This window comes from Prionailurus viverrinus, chromosome B4, assembly GCF_022837055.1.
Source record: "Prionailurus viverrinus isolate Anna chromosome B4, UM_Priviv_1.0, whole genome shotgun sequence".
Classification (NCBI taxonomy): domain Eukaryota; kingdom Metazoa; phylum Chordata; class Mammalia; order Carnivora; family Felidae; genus Prionailurus; species Prionailurus viverrinus.
This window is the reverse complement of record NC_062567.1, coordinates 15278730-15298130: the sequence shown is the minus strand read 5'-3', so window position 1 is coordinate 15298130 and position 19401 is coordinate 15278730. Positions and strand designations below refer to the sequence as shown.

The 19401-nt window shown below is 37.2% G+C and overlaps 1 protein-coding gene across 1 annotated transcript in view; it reads right to left on the bottom strand.

Moving 5' to 3' along the window:
• The window catches only part of MALRD1 (MAM and LDL receptor class A domain containing 1), a 779242-nt gene that overhangs the window by 130714 nt on the left and 629127 nt on the right, over nucleotides 1-19401 (bottom strand). Inside the window, exons 35-36 of the mRNA XM_047865740.1 lie at nucleotides 10514-10639; nucleotides 2975-3041 (exon numbers count right to left, since the gene is read on the bottom strand). Coding sequence (XP_047721696.1) covers nucleotides 2975-3041; nucleotides 10514-10639 — 193 coding nt within the window. The remainder of the gene's footprint in view (nucleotides 1-2974; nucleotides 3042-10513; nucleotides 10640-19401) is intronic.

Below are 19401 nucleotides of genomic sequence, written 5' to 3'. Positions count from 1 at the left end.
ACGTAGCTCAGTTTATTTTCCAAACATATCGATATGTCAAAAAAATGTAATAATCAAGCCTCCTTAGGTGAGGGATAATTTCCCTCTTTTGGTTCATGGTTTGCTTCTTCAGCCCTCAAACATGCCGCATTATTGGTGTTCCTCAAGAAATGGAAAACCATGATTCATCTAGTAGTTTCTACTCTTGTGGATAATTATAAACTTCTAGCATCCCAAATGGTATTTTTAAAAGTCTCTTCTCCAGGATCATAGGTAAAAACTGAAGGTCTTTCTCAAGGCACCCAAGATCCAAAGAGAAAATCCAGAGGCTTTGGTGATAGGCCCCCTCTTTGTGACCATGAAGTTCTTATATCCACAATGTCCCAGATGAGAGGTGGGCTTGAGTTTTCTGGCCTTAGGTCTCTGGGTGACAAAGATCTAGAATTCCCACATGTGGGAATGATAGGGGTTTGACATAAAGCCATCGTCTCTCCATGATGCCCTGTATTCACTCTAAAACTTTGTATTCTAAAGCCATCCTCATTTAACCTTAAATCCAAAAAAGAACACCTGTGTGTGACAAATGACGTGGATATGACATTTAATTGGAAATGAATTTGACACTAAATGCAATTAGAAATAATTTACATTGTTATTTTGCATTTCAGTAAGATATGTTACACTTAAAGAATTGTGCAAGGATTAGTCAAAGGATGGATGTTACCTGTGAAAGCAAATACTTAATATTGGAACTAAACAAGCATTAATAGGATTCGTGAGGTTTTCAAATGATGGCACACCCTATATTACACATTGTATACTACACAGAATTTTAAAAATTATATACTAGTCCTGATGGCTAGTATTCCTGTAGTATCTTTTGTAGGTCAGGCATGGTACAGAGCATCTTACACATATTAACCCCTTTAAATTTCACAACTACTCTAGGAGGCAGGTGCTATTATTTTCTCCAACTTGCCAAAGAAGAAGCTGAAACACAGATTAAGAAACTTGCCCAATACTACACAGCCAGTAAGTGAGAGATCTAAAGCCATATGTACCCATGTGCAACAACAGCAAAATATTTTATGAAGAGGAAAAAAACCCATAAACAAGGTGCAAAGTGAATGTGTAAAGTATAATTCACATTTCTGCAAGAAACAAATGCATGCTTATGTGTGTACATGTGTTTGTGAAAGGAAAACCATATTCAAGTGGATATAAACCATAATACTAATGAGTAGGATTTAAACATCGGGGATTCTGCCTTTTTTGCCTGATACACTACTGAACATCTTCCAAAATTTAATATAATATACACATAGTTACTTTTGCAGTTCACAATTTTAATGTTATTAGAGTTTGGATGGAGAAACTACCATATTATATATAATATGAAAAAAACCCTTAAGTCATTTCTCACACCTATGTTGTAAAGAACACTAATTCCACACATTTGTTTGTGTGATGGTCATTAGTTATTTCACTATTTGAAAAGTATTATTTACTATCAAAAATACGATTTTAAAATATTTGACTGGTGGATTTCTTTCTACATTTTGCTGCATCGATTTCCTGCCTCTAGTCCCTTTGCCTCTTAATCCTCCCATTGAATCTTCTCCCCCACGTTAGAGTTTTCTCATGTGAGAGAAACACATTTCAGATGTCACCATCTGGATTTCAAGTTTTAAAGTTTATTTAAGTACAAGAGGATGTTGCCAAGAATGCAAAACTCTGCTTGCTCAGCTGAGACTAGCTACAGTCGAGAACTTTATTGTCTATCTGGGCTAGAGGGGACCAAAATGCAAACTTCCTTACTGTAAACAGTTGACACTAAATAACATTATCCACTCAGCTGACATTCAAAAAACATTACTTATGGCATCATTCTCACTTTCTTTCAGAAGACATTTAGAAATTAGTACTATGTATCCTGTCCTTCCATCAACATACAGCTTGTGACAAGTTAATTTCCATGGAAACTGATACAGGAGAAAGTATAATTTTGTGGAGATGTAAAACAAATTACATAATGAAATAGACAAAACACTTACAGAAACCCACTAATAATTCAGTTTGAACAATGTTAAGACAGTGTCTGAACTTACCTCCTCATAAAAAATTTTTGTTGTTAATTGGTAGAGATTTTTGCTTTTTTAAGGGATAAACAACTTTTCCTAAAATATGAGTGTTGATTCAGACAGATGTAAGTATTTAAACAACTATTAATCAGTCTTTTCCAGATACTGCAATGTGTTTTGTTATGACTTGAGTATCAACCTACAATCAGTTGTCTAATAAGCAGAGCAATATATCCATTGGTCTGCTGGATTAAAAAGTCATAAACACAAATATAATGGACTATGCATGATTTCCTTTGGAATTTATGAAACTGTTTTGCACAATTCCCTAAAGGGTGAGGGAAAAATCAAGCAATCTTTGATATGCAATATAAATAATTCCCCAAAGAAATCACAAGGACTGTTTTTGTTTATTTTTGCCTTAAGTATGCAAATATATTCCTTATCTGTACCTTAACTTTAGCTGCTCAAAAACATCCATTGCATAAACTAGAAAAAGATCTTATTTATGAATTAATTTTATCCTTTGTTGTTAGAAAAGAGAAATATGAAATGTAAAATGAAAGGGGAGTCAGGAAACACAGACACTAAGTTCATCTGAAATAGGATGACACCCATATAAAAATATAGCCTCGTATAAATATTAAAAACAAGAAGTAATGGCTACTATTAAAACTATGTCCTATACAAAATGTTAAGATATAAAATCATGTTAAGTAATTGAATTTTTTTTCTAAAATATACTCATATCTTCCCTTCTCTTGTTCAGACAGACAAATGCATAAAATGCCATTATCCACTATGTTTACCTTAATAACTTCATGTTCATTATGATGTATTGTATCAGCTTCAAGAAAAAATAAGGAAGCCAATGGCAATAACTGGCAGGAGAAAAAGTAGATGATGTTCCTTACCGACACATAGGGCCATTCTTCTCCACTACACAATTCCCACCATTTCTGCAGTAACCCAATGGGCATTCTAAAAGGAAGCGTCATGAAAACAACAGTTAATTATAAATATTATTAGGAAGGAGGAGGACATATTACTGTTAATTATTGCATTAAATCTAGTCATTGAGAGTATTTCTTCCCATTTGCTACAAGCACAAGAATTCTCCCAGACTACTTCCCTGTACCCCACAAATTTGTTCAGTGGCCCTTGCTGCCCTTGATGTGTTCATTCTCTTCACATGCCTGAGTGATTGACCACAAGAGAAGACTTTTCTCTTCTCCCCTGGATTAAATAAAATCTACTTATTTAGAACATGTCTGCATGACACACTTGTAATTATACTGAAATTTGTTCTTTAATGGAACATTGATTGTCTTTCGTTCCACACAGTAGCCACCATCATGGCGGGCACTGCCCCAGCCCTGCTCTTTGCTGCTTGTATCATTCCCTACTTCTAGGTTAGCACGAACATTTATTTTCAAAGGTAGTTTGCTTATAGACTAAAAAGAAGGTAGATATTGTCCCATAGTCATGACTCTGGAAGTGGTTAGTGCCTTTAGGTCTTTAGGGTTCTTTACAGTCTCTTTGTAACTTCACCAAACCATTCTGATCCACAAAGACCTATCATTTTCTCTACTCACTTGACCCCCAAATCGCTCTCCTTGGCTTTTTTGACACCTTCTTTCTTGCAGGATACCATTTTTCCCTAGCTGGGCTATCCTAACTCTAATACTTGATGGAAGCCTCCACTTCCTTTAATTTGTAATCCAACACACCGATTCTGAACACCTATTAATGTCTGGTACTAGGCTAGGCACTGGATACGTACCATTAAATAATCTAGGAAGTTTACATAGTTGCTAAAGCTGCAGGCACCAGAGACAGACTGTCTGAGTAAGAATCTCGACTTAATTCACTTGCTGTGTAATATCAGCTAAGATTGTTAATTTCTCTGTGCCTCTGGTTCTTCTCTGTCAAACAGGGTTAAAAAGAGTACCCATCTCATAGAGTTGTTGAGAATTTTTGGAAACAGCCAGCTCATAGTTTTTAGGAAATGTCGACCTAAAAAAGATACAAGTGTGGTCTTTGCTCTCATTGGCCTTCCAGCTTCATGGAAAATGCAAAAAAGTGACTAGGGCATTAAAATACAGTAGTAAAGGTAATATAATTTGGGATGGATATAGTAAGTTTATGAAAATACCAAGGAGAGCACCTAAATCAAATTTGGGGAGCAAAGAAAAGCTTTCCAGAAGAGAATCAGGCATTCATTTGGGGAAGGTAGGTGGTCTGTGTGTGTGTGTGTGTGTGTGTGTGCGCGTGCGTGTAAAGATAAGCATAATGACTCAGAGGCCCAAGAAAAGAGTGTGGTGTGTTTGAGGAACTGAAGGAAGTTCAGCCTGATTGGACTGATAATGTGAAGCAAGTATGAGAGAAGGTCACAGACACACAGGGGCCAGGTCATATAGGCTCAGTGAGGAGTTTAAACTTTAACCTAGGAGGCCATAATTTTAAGACAGGAAGTGGATGTTTCACGCTTCAAAAAGACAATTCTGGATCCAGTATATAAAGTTAACAGAAGGGCTAAAACTAAAATTTGGGAGCCCAGTTAAGAGTTTTTGTAATAGTCCTATAAAAAATTATAGCTGCCTGAATGAAAGGGGTGGGGTGGGAAGTTGAGAATTGTGGGGATTGGTGAGATATTGAAATGCTGAGATTGAAACATCCTGGTGATCATTTGGAGGAGTCAAGAATGATGTTCAAGTTTCTGGCTGGGCCACAGAATTGGGGGATTTGTGGGGAATGGAGAATTGTTTTTTTTTTAGGGGAATGGAGAATTTAAAGGGAAAGACACTTGTGTTTGAAGTGCCTAAGGGGACATCAAAGTGGAAGTATTCCTTGGACAATATGATTTGCAGGTATGAATTCCAGGTAAAACACAGCCTAGGGCATGGATTTGAGGCCTCAGATTTCTTCCTCTGCCTTTCAGGCTTGCCCCCTCCTCTCCCCAAATCACTTGGTATCATGTTTTTAGGTGTCATGGCATTACAAAGATACAGTGTTTGTCTTTACAGGAGCATGCAAACCTTAGCAGAGAGAGAAACCATTTATTTGGGCAGAGAAAGGCTGATGATTATGAACAGTAGTAGAAAAGTAATAAGAAGAAACAGAAATTTTATACAGGAAAATAATCCATTGGAGGAAAACTCTGAAGGTCAACTATAGAGAGTCAGATTGTGGAGCCAGTCATTGAACATTAGAAGGGGATGGATGGGGCAGGAGGAAAGAGGAAAAAGCAGGAAGCAGAGAGGTTGCAGTGTGGGAACAGACTCACAATATACCATATGTCTGGTGTCCTTTTTGTTTTTAAAAGTTTCCAGTGATTTGCTTTTCCAGGGGTACACAGTTGGCCCCTGAACAATGTGGGGGTTTGGAGCATTGACCCTCACACAGTTAAAAATCTACATATAACTGGGGCTTCTGGGTGGCTCAGTCAGTTAAGCGTCCGACTTCTGCTCAGGTCATGATCTCGCGGTTCATGAGTTATAGCCCCGTGTCAGGCTCGGTGATGACAGCCCAGGGCCTGTAGCCTGCTTCAGTTGCTCTGTCTTTCTCTCTCTGCCTCTCCCCTGCTCTCACTCTGTCTCTCTCCCTTTCTCTCTCTCAAAAATAAATAACAATTAAAAATTTTAAAATCCATATATAACTACTGATTCCCCCCCAAACTTAACTACTAATAGCCTACTGTTAACTGGAAGCCTTAACAGATAGGTAGGGAACACATATTTAGTATGTTATATGTATCATATACTGCATTACTGCAATAAAGTAAGCTAGATAAAATGTTATCAGGAAAACCATAAGGAAGAGAAATTACATTTACAGGACTGTAAAAAATCTACGCACAAGTAGACCCACACAGTTCAACCCTGTGTTGCTCAAGAGTCAACTGTGTATCTCATCTTGCCTTCCCTTACTCTTCCCTATTTAACTAATAGGGGAGTGTGGTATTAAATATGGGAATCCAGCTACATCCCTCAGGCTTCCGGGGCATGCTCTACTGAACAGAACAGATGTGAAATTTCCTTCATAAACAAGAAATTAGCTGGTTTGACTAAAAATAGCCCACGAGTATGATAAAGCATAAATATCTACAAACCTTTTAGATAAACCATTTTATGCTCATGTTTGGTCTTAAGTACAATTTTAGTCTTCCTCACATAAGGGCTTTGCTTTTTTTGAAGAAAAACCAGTAGAGTGTCTGAAAATGCAGAACATCAAAATACACACAGCTGCACATTTTTTTTCCTGGGGTCATTAATATTTACTTTGACTGCTGAGAGTAAAACTGAGGCTTGCTTTACATCAAAATAATTCTGTGGAAATCTACATATATAATCTCTTACACCAGATAATAGAACACAGTGGAAAAAACACATGCATTCGCCAGAACAAGGAATAATGCTTGGTGTTTTGGAGGTCAGACAATTTGTAGATTACCTCTATAAGAAGTTCTTTCCAGTTTCTGCTTAAACCCAGGTTCTTTGTCCATAAGATGGAAAGGCACAGTACAATGTAATATCACCTTTAATTTACTCAAAACAATTTAAAGTAGAGAACAGATAAAATGGAGGAAGGAGATACATACGAGTAGTTAGCAATGAAGAGATGTAATATTTCCAGGAGATAAGTAGAGTTTCAAATGGGAAGTAGGGATCTACGGGGTTGATATTAGAATCAGTGGCTCTTTAGCCACATCAGTGTCTCACTGCCTTGTACCCTCTTGTATTGGTTATTATGACCATGTATCTGCAGGCCAATATGATTCAAATGACTACATAGAAATAGCATTCTGTAAAGAATTCAAGTTCAATTCCACTCTGGTGTATCACTCTGGAAAAGCAGGAAAACATATAAATTGGACACCTATCTTTGTGTGTGTGTGTGTGTGTGGGTGTCTCTTTCAGTGTATATGGAACCCAGGAAGTGACAGCTATTGTATTGTGGATTGCTGAGAAGACTGATAGTCACATGAATCCTGGTTTTCCCTCATTGATACCTTGCTCAGTTAATGTGTTATGGAACTTTGGGCTAGGTAATTCAAGTATAAAGTTTTATGTATTTAAAGTGAGGATTGTATCACCTTGCCTTCCAGGGCTGCTGAGAGGATAAAATGAAATGTATTTATAATATTTCTATACTATTGAATGGTATGCATAACACATTAAATAATCATTCTCACCCAGTTCTCTATATTTGGAAGTTCTTTATTTTTTTTTATTTAAAAAAAAAATTTTTTTTTTCAACGTTTATTTATTTTTGGGACAGAGAGATATAGAGCATGAATGGGGGAGGGGCAGAGAGAGAGGGAGACACAGAATCGGAAACAGGCTCCAGGCTCCGAGCCATCAGCCCAGAGCCCGACGTGGGGCTCGAACTCACAGACCGCGAGATCGTGACCTGGCTGAAGTCGGACGCTTAACCGACTGCGCCACTCAGGCACCCCTATTTGGAAGTTCTTTAAATTGCCCGTGAAACCTAATTTCCATTACCATTGCTCTCTCCATCTTTTCCTTTTCTCCTTCTACCATCAGGAACACCATTACCACTCCATTTACTGAAGACCTGCTCTGTGTCAAGACTGTCCTAAGACTTGTACTGCCATTACCTCATTCAGTCCTCATAGCATTATGTGATATATCCCATATATACCCTTTTTTACATAAAAGGAAAATGGTTAGTAATATAACTTGCTCAAGTGAACAGCAAGGGAACAGCTAATAGTGAACTGAATTCCAGTCCTCTAACTCCAAAGCCTGTTAGTCTAAACATTTCAAATGATCTGATGCTATTCAGTTCAGAATTTCTATAACCCCTTACTGTTCCCGATATTATGATCATAAACCTCTCTGAATCATAAGGTATTTATGTACTGTCATGGATTAAATATAACTTGCATAGTTTCAGGAGCTGTACGGATCTAAGAGTCTTCCAGAAAACCAAATGTTTTGGTGCAGGAAACCAAATTCCCAGTAGGCAGGGACTGTTCTCTTTATCTTGAAATCCCAGCACAGGGACTGCAGGGAAGATTAACTATGGCTTAGAAATTTGGAATAGCTCCATAGTACTTTACATGAGAAGTTTTTATTTTGGTTTGGTGTATGCTCCAAGTACAAAAATGTTCTTGTTGAAAAAAAAATAATTTTAACTGAGGGTACCCATTTAAAATAGAGCATATCAGAGGGGAGGTGGGGGGGGTGGGTGAAACAAGTTGGGTGAAACAAGATGGGAATGAAAGAGTACACTTAACCATGATGAGCACTGAGTGATATATGGAATTGTTGAATCACTATATTGTACACCTGAAACTAATATAACACTGTATGTTGACTATACTGGAATTAAAATAAAAAAAAAACTTGATAGAAAAAAAATTTAAAAAACCTTCTGAAACGGTTTTAGGCATTATTATTATCATTATGTTGTTGTTGTTGTTGTTGTTGTTGTATTGCATTCATAATACCCAATCCTACAAGTTTATATTTTTAATGCCTTTTCCTAATTCTCCTTCAAATGGACAGCTATCATAGTTGTAGTATCACCTTAACATAACTTTCATTAACCTCTACTACTGCAGATGACTGGAAAGTGACTCCCTATTTAAATGAGGCCAGACACATCCTGCTCAATAATTTTCTGTTACATAAGCAACCAAAACTTGAAAATAATATGCCTTTATAACATAACTTGGGGACACACAGGCCTTGTTGAAATCTACTTAACCTGAAACACCTACGCAGAGTCTGAGGTCAATGTTACTGTTAATGACTTAAACCTCAGGTGAGGAGAGACCAGATGCTCACCACCTGCTGTGTGACCAGAGATGTTATTGGACGCTGTCAGGATTGGTCTTATAAAGTCTGTGAAATGCTGACCATAAAGGGATATAATGTTTGAAAAGAAAGAGGAAGGCGTCATGGGCATTTTAGCATGGATTAAGCTTAGACGCATTCTTAAACACAGAAGTGTTGACTTCATCATATTAGTTTGGCAAACTAAGAAGTACATACAATATAAATAGAGAACAAAAAATATAATGTGCATTTTATTTCTGAAAAGTGTTTCATTAGTTCTTCATATTACTATAACCCAGTACCTGGGGCAGTATGACCCATACTTCGTAAATGAACTGTGTGAGTGAACTGGTGAATGACTAAAATAGATGGGGCAGCCAGAATGTGTTCTCTGTTATTACCTACAGGTTGTCGATCACTCAGGAAGGCTAGTCACTCTTCTGTTTTTCTGGCCACATTTTTAAAGGTGGAATATGTAAAATCAGACAATAAACCATAACATGGTGTGATATATTTGTTCTCCTAGAGGACTCTGCTGAACAAAATCCCATCTTTATGAAAATAAATTTGGATGCTGGACATCAGTACTTTTTCTTAATAGTTCCAAAGAATGAAACTCATTAGTATCTTTCTTACTCTGAAAAGAAACTGAAAGCGTTTCCTTTTGGGCATCAATCTGATAGAAAAGCATGCCTGGTACAGAAATAATGGCAAAGAGCATTCATCTTTGCATATTTTATGGGACCAGATTTGCTTGCTTCTTGATTTCCTTTTGTAGTCATAAAATTCAGTGCTCTGTGAGTATTCATTTCAGCAGTACAAAAAAAATAAGATTTTTTTTGCACTGTGATTTGATTGTAATTACCATGTTTTTGTCACTTATAATAGTCTTCTCTCTTGAAAGATACGAAGAATATATCCTCACCTAGTTTTGATATTAAATATCTCCAATTTGTTTAGAAAATACGATTGAATATATCTTTTATTACCAATTTATATTACCCATTAGTTGTGAGAGATTTATATTGACCCTATCTATTATTTTATGCCTCCTGCATGAAATAAAAATTCAATTACTAAGGAGAGATGTTAACAATGGACTACAATAAATTAGAGAATTTAAAAGCAGTTTTGATAAAAGTATAATCACAAACATCCATTATCAACTCTTATAAATATTCCAGAGTCATGAGAGAAAAATGTTTAAAAGTCAGTCTAAAGCTTAATAAATTGGCTTTTTAATCATGACTAGATCATACAAAAGGATGGCTCTTAATGAAGTGGGAAAAATTACAATGAAAAAAATTAACCTGTTAGATTGTGCTTCCTTATTTCAGAAATCAAGCAATTCACATCAAAGGGACTATCAAATACCAATAACTTTAAGTTATATTGAATTAAAATTAAGGGTGTGATTTTTCTTTACTTGGAGACCTTGTTTATATAGAGTAAGCATGAGTCCATTATATTATACAAGTATTTATACGTGTAGCCATGTTAATATCCTTCCTGCCCCCAACCAATACTAGGAATTCAGTTATCCCATGCTTGCAATTATTTAGAATTTCAGGTTTTAATATTTGCATCATCTACAAGGTTAAGTTACTGGCTTATATTGTAAAGAATATTTTACTGGAAATAGAATACCTGAGCAGCTGGACTCATCAAGCTGGAAATCCGTGCAGCTGGCAAAACCATCACAGCGCTCGTGCACTGGGATACAGCTGTTCAAGGAGGGACACCTCAACGCGCCATCAGAACAGCTCTTATTGGCTGCAAGAAGAAGAACAATAACCATTTTTTAAATGAATTTCTTCTAATGAAATAATAAGACAGTTTATTGCATCATCCTTCATCTTTCTAGTCCCCTGTTTAAGTTATATATTATAGTTGTTTTTGCTTCTTCAAAAAGAAGCTTTTTGATAGAATCGTTTCTCAGCTGTGCATCCTGCAGTATCATACAGGTATGTATGTATAAACTACACTGTGCACATTATGTAGTCTGAATTGTTCTTAGACCAAACTTTTACTCCAAGGCAGAGTTCTCTGTGCTTCTATTGCTCCCCTACTGTCCCTGACGTTATGTGCAACTGAAATGACAGCAACCATTACTTGTTTGAATGTTTATCAATTTCCAGATTGGACGTCATGGATAGTCACTGGGTACATGACGTAGGTCACTGCAGCTCAATGTAGGATGACTATGTGCCTTTATAGCATGGTTCATTGGGCTAGTTCCAGAGTCTCTTGTCAGCCTGACTTCAAGACACAAGAACAGGTCTCGCTCTTCACATTTGGGTTGCTTCAGAAAGATGACTTCACTGATGGTGATCAAGAGGGCTGATCCTTCAATAGCAATCTAGTCCTGCCAAGTACTCAACTTCCCCTGGATGCTACTCTTAGTCCTGAAACTGTATTTCTGTCTTCCTCTCTCATTGACTCATTAGGACTACAATTTCCTAAAGCAGTCATAATGTTTAGGCTTTTTTTTTTTACAAGTTAGAGCTGAATCAGAGCCCTTCACTCCAGGCTGCCATCAGGCGTCTCTTGTCTCCTGTTTGCTCAAGAACCTGGCAACCAGCAGGCCTAGGTTTCAGTCCTGATCTCTGCTCTCTGGTTCTACTCCAGTTTTGTCCCATGGTGTCTGTCATGTCTCTGAGCCTTTTTATGTGCCAGCTGTTCTATCTAGCATTGCTGTGTTTGGAATAGAGGGAATGTTGAAGCATGAACCCATTGCACCATCTCACCAGGAGTTCTGGATAGATTTGAAAAGTACTAAATAATAATGATATTAACAAACTTAATCCAAGTCCAACAAGAATGGCTGTGCTTTTCTCGACTTATCTAGTAGTGTCATGCATAATACCTTATTTGAACATTTTAATCTAAACCTGCTGTTACAATTTCAAGAAAGGATTTACCTGGGAAGTCATTGAAACAAAGACAATTAAGTTTAAACTTCTCAAGCTAAATTGATAGTTTAGAACACTTGGGAATAAATATCCTCATGGACAGGTCTTGCAGATTTTGTCAGTATCATCACGATTTCTTTTCTTTCTTCAAGTATATTTATGGGCTGGAATTGTTGAGTTGTCATAGGTTACTGATACAGTTTGACAATTGTCTATCAAACTTAATTTTCAAGTTGGACATAAAATGATGCTTTTAAGAGTGTGTCTTTGGGGCGCCTGGGTGGCGCAGTCGGTTGGGCGTCCGACTTCAGCCAGGTCACGATCTCACAGTCCGTGAGTTCGAGCCCCGCGTCAGGCTCTGGGCTGATGGCTCGGAGCCTGGAGCCTGTTTCCGATTCTGTGTCTCCCTCTCTCTCTGCCCCTCCCCCGTTCATGCTCTGTCTCTCTCTGTCCCAAAAATAAATAAACGTTGGAAAAAAAATTAATAAAAAAAAAAAAGAAAAAAAAAAAGAGTGTGTCTTTCTTTTGACTAAAAATACAAGCTCTGAAAATTAAAGTGATGGGGTGCCTGGGTGGCTCAGTCAGTTAAGCGTCTGACTTCGGCTCAAGTCATGATCTCACAGCTTATGAGTTCAAGGCCCGCATCGGGCTCTGTGCTGATAGCTCAGAGCCTGGAGCCTGCTTCGGATTCTGTGTCTCCCTCTCTCTCTGCCCCTCCCCCGCTCACACTCTGTTTCTCTTTCTCAAAAAGTAAACATTAAAAATTTTTTAAAAAAATGAATGAAAATTAAAATTAAAGTGATGCTTTTCATTGAGTCATCTTTCCTGAGGTACTAGAACATCAATTCCCACTAATAAATATTATTATTGAGCTGATGCTACATGTGAGACTATGCTTAGCACTTTAACTGGAGAGTACAGGGGACACTTTTTAGAAAGAGTGATCAGGACATATACAGCAATGAAAGCAAAATGAAAATAGAAAGCAGTTAACAGTTCAAAATAATAACAAGAGAAATGCCATAAGTCCAGGCTTCATTGGTAAAGCATTGGTACAGATAAGCATTATAAAAATAAGAGATTCCTTTAGTGCATGGAAGTATATAAAGACTGAAAGAGTAGAGCCTTGAAATGTTTTAAATTTTCATGTGTCCAGTAAAAACTCATTCAGCAGAGTGAGATTAAATCTATAAATGGGGCATCAGTAGGTTTGGCATTGGAACAGTGAGCAAAGCGGTTTGCCTTTCACTGGGAAGTTTGTGTAAGGAGGCAGCACAGACAAACTTAGAAAACAAGGCTGAAACCAGATTGTAGAAATGGCTAAGATCCCAGAAGAGATGATCTTTTAGCTTTTTCAAGAGGTCAAATAATTTTAAGATATACATTGGCAAGATAGATGATATTGCAAACCAAGTGAACTAGTATATCGAATAATCTAACTCTTATAAGAGGTATTTGTAAAAAAAAATGAAAACGTATGTGTATATATATATATAAATATATATATAGATATATATTCATGCATTTATATGTGTGTTTGTGTATATACACACAATTTTATCACCATTATTTTGCATTGCAAGGGGCTGAGCGTTCATAAAAGATGGCAGTTTTAAGGTTTTAAATAATAGGTTGAGATTTGCATACAAAGCTGATAATACAGATCTAGTGTTGAAGCATTATTTTGAACACATCTACTTTTGAGAATACTAATCCATCCATATTCCTTCATCCAATTTCCAGGGTGACTGATAGCTTAGTTTTCAAGTTAGCTGTACAGTGAAGAGCCCTAAACTGTATGAGGTGTAAATCCTCAACTTTGGCCCAAGTAGTGTTGAAACACATAAAAATACGTAAGCAAATACATTGTTTCGATTTAGAAAAAGTTTTACTTTTTCCCTTTTATAGAAAGTTTACAGTTAAGAGTTAAAAAATATTATGAAATTTAAAACTAAAATCGTAGTTTCTATGGCATTTAAAACACTATAACATTAAAGCTAATGGATATTTATCAACCTCCTTCTAAAAGCAGGTGGCAAATTATGAATGCAATCAATATTTATTGAAACCCACACAGCAATGGACATTGTACTGAAAACAGAAAATAAATTAAATCACTACTTTCTTTCTCTCCTTCACTAGTACCGCATAGACAACAAGGACAAAAAAATAGTCTAAATAATCTATATATAAAATTTATAGGAAACTAGGATTTCAAAACGTTTCCCTGGACAATATCTACTTTCGCCACATTCAAACATAGTTAATGTCTATAAAAACTCTTATTTCAATCTGTCATCATAGAGGTTGACATTCATTCATACAAAAATAAGCCAGGTAACACAGAGCATGCTGTGGCTTTTAGTTCTTTCACTCAAGTGTTAGAGATACATTAAACAGAAGCAATTCATGAATCGTTTACTGGAGTTAAATTTCCCTAAAACAAAATTCCTTTTATAGATTATAATTGCTGTTTACAAAATATACGCAAAAGTAAAGTACATGTGACTAGGGGTGTGTATCCATTTACTATTAAGATGAAAACTCACGTATGCAGCCCACATTTCTAAGAGCAGAGCGATGTGGTCTTGAAACCTGAGAATGAAGGCTATCGGTCCTTTAAGGCATATACGTACCCAGTACAGGGAAGGATGGATTCTTACTCTCTCCTTAAACTAAAACAAACTACTACTCTTACTGAACTATCTTAGCAGTTTGAGTAAATTTTGTAAAACTCTAAAAACAATTTAATGGGGAAAGAGTATTAATTTATTATGAGTATTATGCAATGCACCATAATCATCCGATCCTTCAGTATCTCTGTAAAAGAGACAATCACCACGATTTTCATGCTGAATAAAACTGAGCAACGCTTTTGTAAGAAGCTGTCAAATGCAGAGGCATAATCTTTACAGTATCATTGATTGAGAAGTACCATAGGATGCTGGAATCCCAGCTAGTATATTTAAAGGCTAATAATAAAAATATCCTGATGATAAAGGTTGATTCATAAATCTGAGGAGTGTGACCCATTGTAAATCCTCTAAATGGCACTCAACTACATAAGACACATCAACTACTACTGGAATGTAAGTTAAAGTTAGAAAGCAGGCAGACTGTCCACTTCCCTACCCTTTTCACAGTCATATCCGTCAGTGACGGATAGCTTCTATGTGCCTCTCCTCAAACATTCTGCAACCCCTCTCTCTGTTCCGGATCTAAAGGATGAACTACAAAGATACATCAGCATGCTTCTTGCCCACTAGCTACTCGTTGGGTTTGGCTGATGTGTAGAACCAGCAAGAGATAACATGGAGGGAAGAGACTGGAAGATCGCTAGCTGTTCCCCAACCTTTTATCAAGCCATACCTTTTTTTTTAATTGGTTCTAGTTTTATTTTATTTGTTAATATGAAGTTTATGGTCAAATTGGTTTCCATACAACACCCAGTGCTCATCCCAACAGGGGCCCTCCTCAATGCCCATCACCCACCCTCCCCTTCCTCCCATCCCCCATCAACCCTCAGTGTGTTCTCAGTTTTTAAGAGTCTCTTATGTTTTGCAAGCCACACCTTTTATCAAGCAGCTCTCTCTGATTCCAGGTTAAGACACATCTTCCCTTCTCCCACATGCTTTGGTCTATGGGTGATAACAGCTCCCGCTTTTACCATTTGTTGCAGCTTCTTTATGCATGCTAGTTCCCTATGCACAACCTCTTTATGAAAATATTTTCAAATTTTATAACATCCATGTGCCATGTATGTCTTGTCAGGATATTGGCTGACACAACAGCTGATGAAATGGAGGAATATTGGTAAGAGGAGTGCTCCTAGTTTGGTGCTCTGTTCCCATATAATTAAACCATACTTATTTTTCCCTTCTTTCTTTTTTCTTTTTTTTTAAGGGAAAGGAGATATTTTTGGTAAAGATGTACCCCTTCAGTTTATTAAAAAAAAAACATGTTTCCACAGGAAAGACTATGGAATATGAATTATTTTTTTTCTCCACGTTTTTATTTATCTTTGGGACAGAGAGAGACAGAGCATGAACGGGGGAGGGGCAGAGAGAGAGGGAGACACAGAATCGGAAACAGGCTCCAGGCTCCGAGCCATCAGCCCAGAGCCCGACGCGGGGCTCGAACTCACGGACCGTGAGATGGTGACCTGGCTGAAGTCGGACGCTTAACCGACTGCGCCACCCAGGTGCCCCATGAATTATTTTTAAATGTTGAACTCATCACAGGTTTGCATAAACGTTCTGATAACTAGAATATTTATCTTTGCAAGAATAAAAGGCCTTTAAAAACCAATTGCTATTGATTTCCCTGCTTAAACTGTAACCACTTCAGAATCCTATTCCATGTGCAGGCCTCTCCAAACCAAACAACCAACCAAAAAACCTCTTACTTTGTCCTATACCACACTGTAGGTGCAAACTTATCGAAAGGGTTGTCTACAGTTGATTTCTCTCCTTGCCTACTTTCTCTACAAAAGATTGGCATCAGAATTCTGCCCTTTCCATCCACAGCAAGTTCTCTCTCCAAGCTCACCAGGAATTATGTTTTGCTTTTCTCGATTTATATATTTTTAAGCCTAAGCTTACCTGATCTCTCAGAAATATTCCAACCTGTAAATACTCTCTGTACTTAAGGCTTTCTAAATTTCATTTATGGTTATTATTCTCTTTTTTTTCTGGCTTGTGTCTGTGACCACATCTCAGTGTCTTTCAATGTTTGCTTTTTCTAAACTGTCCGCCACCTTATGTCTTCCTCTCTATATTATCTCATCCATACCCACAGCTTCAAGCCTTGTATGTATACTGAAGGCCATGTGTCTTCTATGCCTTGCCCTCTCTCTCTCCAGAGATCCACATATCCATCCTGAATACATTCTGAACATTTCTGTGCAGATGTGCCACAAATGTCACAAACACAACATGTTTAAAAATGAAGTCACAATCTTCCACTAAGAGGTACTTCTCTTCCCATTTTCCCCAGCTCAGGAGAAATGGCACATTAGCTGTCCTATTGCCCAAATCAGAAACTTGGAAACTCTTGATCACACACTCTTCTCTTCACCTGAGTGTCTCTAAAGCCTAGTCAAAATCTTTACACATTGTGTTACCCAGTCAATTCTTTTATACTTCAGTTGTGATACCTCCTAACCAGCCCCCTCCTTCACTCCAGTGTATTTCATGTACCACCTGAACCGCAGCTGGCAGGGGCATGATGGGCAAGGAGGGACCCTTCAAGATGTGGTCCTGCTCATCTCTCCAGACTTATTTCTACATTTCTCACCATAAACTCTACACTAGTTATACCAAATATGCTTCAGGCAAACAACTTTTTCTCTATTTCTGGAACATTCTTTTTTTTAAATACTTTTTTTTCATGGTTATTTATTTTTGAGACAGAGAGAAAGAGGGGGGACAAAGGATCCAAAGCGGGCTCTGTGCTGACAGCACAGGGCCCTATGCGAGACTCGAACTCACAAACTGTGAGATCATGACCTGAGCTGAAGTCGGATGTTTAACCAACTGAGCCACCCTGGCACCCCTATTTCTGGAACATTCTTTAGGGGAATCAAGCATCTCTACCTCACTTGCCTAATGACAACCATCTTTCCGAATTTGCCTCTGTGAACATTTTTCTTATTAAAATTTACAGATTCCCTAGCACCACGGTTAGGAAATACCCTATGTATTCAATAACCCTGCATTTATCTCTGTCACAGAACTTATCACATTTTATTTTCAACTATCGCTTACTAGTCTCCTTCAGGAATATATACTGTATTTACAACCTGAGTTGGTCTAATACCACATCCATCTGTTTCATTAATGGCCAATACAATATGTGGCATAAATTACGTAAATGAGAGTTTATGAATGAATAAATGAGTGTGAGTTAAAAAAACAAAACAAAACATACCCTTCTAAATCAATAGGTAAGCCCAGAATAAAACAAAACAAAACAAAAACCAAAAACCAAAAAACATACCTTTAATTGTTTGGTAAACTGTCATCATTAGAGGCTTTTATTCTGTAAATTTGCCCTAGCATTTTTTACTGTAGTTGATTTTGACACAGTTTTTTCTATAGAGTCATAACTTAATCAAATATTTTAGAGATGGACAGAAGCAATACTCTCATGATACCAGTCTATTCCTAGCATGGGCTTATTTCCCTTTAGGAAGAGAACTTCCTATGTTCCTACCTCATCAAATGCCAATTTTGCAACGACTGTCTGAAAGTATAAGGATACTGTACTTTCCTAAGCTTCTATTTAAATAGCATCCTTATTTGAAGTCAAATATCATATGACTATATTGAACTTAATAAGATTTCTATCAACCAAATTACATTAGAGCCCTGATGGGAATAGGGATAAATAATTTGGCAGGCTTTCTCTTCTTCATTCTCTTCCATTTGTTTACCTTTCTCTAAGAAAATATTATAAAACTTGACAGGTTGGCTTTATTACAGAAAGAATGTCACAGGAAATAACAGGAACATGGAAAACCAATCTCTAGGCCTAAACTAGGAAAAGAAGTTCACTTATTTAAGACTGAAACCTTTAAATATCCAAACGCTATCTCCTCTTTCTTGAATTTGTCTGTACTCCTTTTCCGATAGTTTTAATTCCTGATGTCCAACCTAAACAAGACACTGAAATAGCCTTATATTTCTTTCAATATCCACTCTTAACACTCACAATTCAAGCTGCTTTTTACTACTTAAAAATAAAAAGTGGCCATTAGATGTGGTTTATGTAGTTCTATCACTGCCAACTATGCCAAAATATATAATATAGTATAATATAAAACCAAACAAACAAATAATTAAATGTTAGTGGTGCTGTGACTCACTATGCTTTCATGATCGCCTTAATGATTTGTGAAATTACTTCATAACCACTACTCTTCTTTCCCTACATGAAATAGGATAGTTATAATAAAAGTAGAAAGTACTGAATGCAGGACTGAGGATTTCATGTATTCTCTCAAATCCTCACAGCCCTATAAGGTAGGTATTACATGAATGATGACTGATTCTAATAACTTTTCCAAGTTTGCATAGGTAATAGGTGACAAGAATGAGATTCAAGCCTATGACCTTAGGATTTACTATTCCATGGACTCTTTTTTTTGAATTGGTAACAATTATTCTTTTTTAATGTTTATTTGCTTTGTGAGAGAGGGGGGACAGAGGAGGGACAGAGAGAGAGGTAGGGAGAGAATCCCAAGCAGGCTCCATGCTGCCAATGCAGAGCCTGACATGGGGCGTGATCCCACGAACCATGAGAACATGATGTGAGCCAAAATCAAGAGTTGGACGCTCAGCCAACTGAGCCACCCAGGTTCTCCCATTCTATGAACATTTTTAAGTTTCTTTATTTATTTTAAGAGACTGGGGGTGGGGGCAGAAAGATGGAGAGAGAGAGAGAAAGAATCCCAAGCAGGCCCTGCACTGTAAGCATGGAGCCCAACACAGGGCTAGAACTCATAAACCATGATCTCATGACCTGACCCAAAACCAAGAGTTGGACACTTAACTGACTGAGCCACCCAGGTGCCCTTCCATCCCTCCATGAACTCTTAATGACATGATATCTACCTACATAGTG